The following is a 5915-nucleotide window of genomic DNA, read 5'->3' as shown; positions in this document are numbered from 1 at the left end:
CCCCCGGCCAAGGGTGGAAAAAGATAAAACAAAGGGCTTTTTCAAGATAACTCAAAAAGGGTAAGAGCTAGAAAAAAAAGTTTTTCATGAAAGTTGTAAAGCAGACAATTCTACATAAAAATGGCCTCTTAACTTTTTCTTGTACTATTACAATTAACAGAGTTAGGGAGGCTAGAAGTTAAGGGAAGATTTCAGAAATTTAAAAAAAATCATAACAAACAGAAAAATGATTGAATTTTGTAATTTTTTTTTTCAATCTGCTCTAAAATATGTAACTTTTCTTTTCAGAGAAATAGATATATTTTTTAATTTTTAATAAGAAAGTTATAACAAAAAATCAAATTTTTAATCGTTAATTTTAATGATTTAACAAAATTAAATTTCTGAAATCTTCCCTTAACTTCTAGCCTCCCTAACTCTGTTAATTTTAATAGTACGAGAAAAAATCAAGTGGCCGTTTTTATGTAGAATTGTATGCTTTACAACTTTCATGGAAAACTTTTTTTTCTAGCTCTTACCCTTTTTAAGTTATCTTGAAAACCCCCTTTGTTTTATCTTTTTTCACCCTTGGCCGGGGGTTGAACAAAAAATTACTCTCACTTATTGTTATAATATACCTTAAACTAACTCATATCAAAAATTCAGCCAAGTTGACGAAATTTCGATTTAAAGGCTTGTTTAATTGGACTACAGTACGCGAGTACACATAAAGACGCGTATAAACTTCCGTATCCGATTTAAATTTGAAATAAAATGTAAAAGCAGAAATAAAAATTCGTGGCTCTTTGAAATTCATAAAATTGATATTTTTATTGCAGATGGCTCTTCCGGCTTAAAAGTTTGCCGACCCCTGGTGTAGGGGACTAGCCACTAAAACCCCTCCTCGTCTTCCAACCCTGTCTCTGGCATTATTCCTGATACACATCAGAAGCAGGGAAGAAACTGAAAAAACTACTCTGCTCTACTGCAACCGTTCTTCATATTCCTTATTCCTCATTATTCGCACTATTGCATTGTGAATCGTCTTTTCTTCCGAGGAAATCATGATATCTATCATATTTATGGACGATAAACTTATTGCCAATCTCATTTCCAATTCTGTACTTATGTTGGTCCATCTCGGGCAAACATATAAAGTGTGCCGTGTCCACTTCCTGGCAGTATTGGCAAATGTTCGACTCCCGTTTACCTTTTCTGTGCAGGTATGTTGAAAAACTGCCATGACCTGTCAGGGCTTGAGATAAGAAGTAGTCTGTCTCATGTGTTTACAGTTTACCTATTTTTTGATGTTTGGGATTAGCTTTTTTGTCCACTGTGTATCTTGTGTATTACTTTCCCACGTAGATAGCCATTCCGCTAGTGTTTCGTCTGTAGCTTCCTTTCTTGCTGCTGGACTATTTGCGTCTATCCTATTATACGGCCTCTTCCTGTCCCCTGCTAGAAGGGTCATGGGCGGGACCCCCACTATAACCTGCATAGTGTTTGAGGAAACTGTTCTGTACCCGGTGATTACTCTCCATAGACTTTTCCTTTGTGTACTTAACAGGATTCTCTTATATCTCTTAATTCTGATGACGTTATGCCATATGGGAGCTGCATACAGGATTATGGAAGACAGCAGCCCTGCCAACACTCTCCTCTTCTTGTCTGACGGACCTCCTATATTTGGGAGGATTCTACTCAGTGCTACCATTCTTTCGTCAGCTTTTTTACACACAAATTTAACGTGTTTCCCAAAAGTTCTTTGCCACTCGAACATTGCTCCTAAATATTTTATAATTTTTTTTGGGGTAATTTGTTCTCCCCTTAGACGGAATTAAGATCAATACACTTTTGCATGCACTTGAACCAATTCCGATTGAGGTACAGTAGAACCGTAATTATCTGTGTGTGGATTATCTGGGAATTTATGATGTCACGTTATTTTGTGTTTTTGTTCAGTAAAGACTATAACGTCATGTGTTATGGCTAACGCTTCTAATCTGCAGAAGTTGCAAAGCCTATTAGCCTATTTTGAGTATGTCGACATTTTAAACTTACCTAAAATATGTCAGAAAACAGAAAAAGTTAAACACAGATTGCATTTGTGCATGATTTTGTGCATGTTTACGTATGTATTGCTCCATTCCTTATGTAAAAAATAAATGTTTTGATTATCTATGTTTTTCAATTATCCGTGCCACGCTCGGTCCCGTAGATCACGGATAATCGGGGTTCTACTGTATCTCCAAAACATGCATTTTAAAGGCATCAACACTTTTTTAGGTATTAAAAAACTTTGACCTCGTAATTTATGTTTGATGTGTGGAAATACAAAAAAATCATTGGAAGTCAAATCAGGCTGTATGGCGGATAACTCATCAATTCGACTTTTTCAGTTCTCAAAAAATCTCTTGTTTGAACCGATGTATGAGAGCTTACAGTGTGGATGGAAAATGATCTGTCTTGGGCGGTTAGTTTCTTATTTTTCTTAAGATTTCTAGCAAACCTTGTGTACAACCACACACACCATACAGAATTGACCATCCGACGTTGCACTAATGGAACAGTTACCACGTGCGGTTTTTTCTAAAAACCAGGTTTGCTTAGAAGTGCTTCGTGAGCGAACAACTTTTCTTGGATTTGGCTCATCTTGAAATACCCATACAGTTGACTGCTGTTTACTTCAGACATATACACATAGATCCATGATTTGTCACCTGTTAAGATGGCATATACGTGTTTTGAAGCACCACGATCGCATTTCCTTCGACCAATCCGTATGAGCCTTTTTTTGGCGGCCAAACATTCATGCAATATTGAATGTATGCTGGTCCCACTAATGCCTAAGGATGCTTTAATGTCATGATAAGTTACGCGGCGATTTTGCAATATCAGTTTACTCACAGCATCAATGTTTTCTGGAACAACAACCGATTTTGGACGACCTTCACGAAATTCGTCAGTCAGCGAACCATGGCCACGATAGAATTTTGTATACCACCGATATAAAGTGGATTTTAATGGTGCTTTATCAGCAAAAGTTGAATTAAGTTCATCTATGCACTGTTAATTCCATTTTTTGCCCAAGATGATATTTTCAAGCCACTGTAAACAACACTAATAGCGCCTATACATCAAAATGTTCTGATAAAGTACACCGATAAAAAGTTGAAATTTACGATAGGAACGTTGGTTGTCAGATGGCCGCACTAGGATCGTCCATCTCCAAAATATAGAAGGCTTCCCTCGTATCCTAATTCTATTTATCTTTCAATAGAAATTTGTTATTTTTAAGGTTGAAGAGGTTGTTATAAGATTCACCGACGATAAAGAAGCAAATGAGAAAATGAAGGAATGTTGTCCCGGTGCCCCGTTTGTACTATTTTCTAGAAAACCTGGTGTAAAAGTAGATTTTACAAATCCTGTACCGCATAATGGATTGTTCTCCAAGTATATTACTATCAGCGATGGTGATAGTTATCTGAAGGTTGTTCAACGATTAACAAAAGACATAAAAATTGTAAAGAGTAAGTCGATTTTTCTCAATTATCTGCTTTTAATCTTTTTAAATGTATGTGTTTTGTTACATTTTTAAATGTTATTTATGAATAGGACTGTCAGAACTGAGCCACGGGACATAGGCGTACACATTATTTATTAAAAAGCAATTAAATAAAATACAATACACCAACGGATAGGAATTAATTACGCAACATTTGCACGATAAAGCAACGTGACGTGAACATGAAAAGCATTCAGAGACAGCAGCTCACGCTTATATCGGTTGACTTGCTTGGTACGCCATTGAATTGAGGCTCTCATTGACAGCCCTATATATGAAATATTTGTTATTCCACAAATCTAAACATTAAGACAGTTATTTTTTTAATTAGACATTTTTATTATTGATTTAATTGACTTTTTGTCACTTTAAATATATAAAACTAATTTGTATTAGTTCAAATACATCACTCGCAAAGTAGTATATATTTTAACTAATGTCTACGTACTAGTCCAGGCAAGTTAGACCAAAATCACTCAAAATATGGAAATTTTTTTCTAATGAACCGATCGAGTTACGGTTTTCGGCATTGTCTTTGGAAAAACATCAGGAAAAATGTCTATCTATTACACTGTGGGGCTGGATCGATACTGCATTACGGGTGCATAAACTGCATCTTGAAGTGCATCAATTTTTCCAAATTTTTTAAAAATGGTAAAAATTGACTAAAAGTTGTAGAAATTTGTGTGCACGGGTTTTCAGGGTTGGTGATTCCGATTCTGACCCTGAAAAATATACCCGACGGCCCTGGGTCCCCCCAGGGGGACAAGAGGGGGGCCTTCTCTAAAACATCGAATAGCTGAGTAATTGCCTTCTAAATCCCACTTGGGGGTTTTTGGGGTCTGGGATTTCGATTCTGACACTGAAAAGTATGCCCGACGCCCTGGGGCCCCCAGGGGGGCAAGGGGGGCCTTCTGTAAAACGTCGAATAGCTTAGTAATTGCCTTCCTAAGCATGGAATTACATGTACAAATTGTTTTAGAACCAACTGTTTCAATCCTCAAATAGTCGAAAATGTAATAGATGATAGTGATGGAGACAGTGATGACAGTAATGATGATGAAAATTGTGATTGATAGTGAAAGTGTTAGATAAACATATAATAGTAGTCGTCTCACTAATTGCCTTGCAAATAAAAAGAAAATTGGTTCTCGGAATAAAGGGGATTCTTTTCGACTCATTAATTTCCTGTTAGATTTTCTTACCCTTCTTGTCTAATCTCTGTAAATGTACATGTGTTACAATGTAAAGATGAGCCTACAAGATCATGGTTGGTAAGCAGGCGGAGCAGTTTTATTGCAAAAATCTGATGTGCCTTTCGATGTTTTCCAGAAAGCCCACCCCACGGGCGTCGGGCATACTTTTCAGTGTCAGAATTGGAATCCCCAATCCCAAAAACCTCCGAGTAATAAAAAAGAGTACACTTTAAGTTGGCTTTGACTGCATACCCGACTATACTTTAAAATTTTGTTTGTTAACTTAGACAGTCGTCTTACGCTTTGGCAAAAAATATATACAGAGTGTTTATTAATTGAATGCCGATACTTAAGGGTGTGAATCCTTGGGTCATTTTAAGAAGAAAACTTAATATCAACATATGTCCTAAACCTCTTAATTTTTGAGCTACAGGGTGTTATAGTTTTAAGAAAAAANAAGGGGTTTTTCAAGATAACTCAAAAAGGGTAAGAGCTAGAAAAAAAAGTTTTTCATGAAAGTTGTAAAGCATACAATTCTACATAAAAATGGCCTCTTGATTTTTCTCGTACTATTATATAAAATTAACACAGAGTTAGGGAGGCTAGAAGTTAATGGAAGATTTCAGAAATTAAAAAAAATCATAACAAACAGAAAAATGAATGAATTTTGTAATTTTTTTTTCCAATTTGCTCTAAAAAAATGTAACTTTTCTTTCCAGAGAAATAGACATATTTTTTAATTTTTAATAAGAAAGTTATAACAAAATCAAATTTTTAATCGTTAATTTTAATGATTTAACAAAACTAAAACAATATTTTTTCTATACTATTCGATTGATTATTTAAAATAATGAAAAGTTGCCTTCGAATTTTTTTATTACATTGGTTTCTTAGACAGCTACAAATTTATTTACCTTTTCATCTTCTGAATTTTATTTAGCTCCTACGACACTGCAAAGACAAAGACAAAAAAAATCTCCTTCGCTTTGTCGCACCATGGTACCGAAGTCGTGGACATAATATGCCTATGACAAAGATAGATTATTTCGTTCGCTATTGTCAATGCGCGTGCGTTAGTAAACGTGTGTTTCTTTGAATTATTCTAAGTTCTAAGCTCAATATCCATTGTTAATTTCAAAAAGGTAAATATTAATGAGGACTAATATTTTTGTTGA

The 5915-nt window shown here is 35.2% G+C and overlaps 1 protein-coding gene across 1 annotated transcript in view; it reads left to right on the top strand.

The window, feature by feature from the left end:
* Positions 1–3553, top strand: part of LOC108913585 (leucine--tRNA ligase, cytoplasmic) — a gene marked incomplete at its 3' end in the record, with an annotated part of 82868 nt that extends 79315 nt beyond the window's left edge. Inside the window, exon 13 of the mRNA XM_018719151.2 lies at positions 3278–3553. Within this exon, the coding sequence (XP_018574667.1) occupies positions 3278–3553 (276 nt within the window). The remainder of the gene's footprint in view (positions 1–3277) is intronic.
* Between the last annotated feature and the right edge of the window lie 2362 nt (positions 3554–5915).

The sequence above is a fragment of the Anoplophora glabripennis genome, unplaced genomic scaffold, assembly GCF_000390285.2.
Source record: "Anoplophora glabripennis isolate ALB-LARVAE unplaced genomic scaffold, Agla_2.0 scaffold1157, whole genome shotgun sequence".
NCBI classification, from domain to species: domain Eukaryota; kingdom Metazoa; phylum Arthropoda; class Insecta; order Coleoptera; family Cerambycidae; genus Anoplophora; species Anoplophora glabripennis.
Note: the sequence above shows the minus strand (reverse complement) of the source record. Positions and strands in the feature narration are given on the sequence as shown.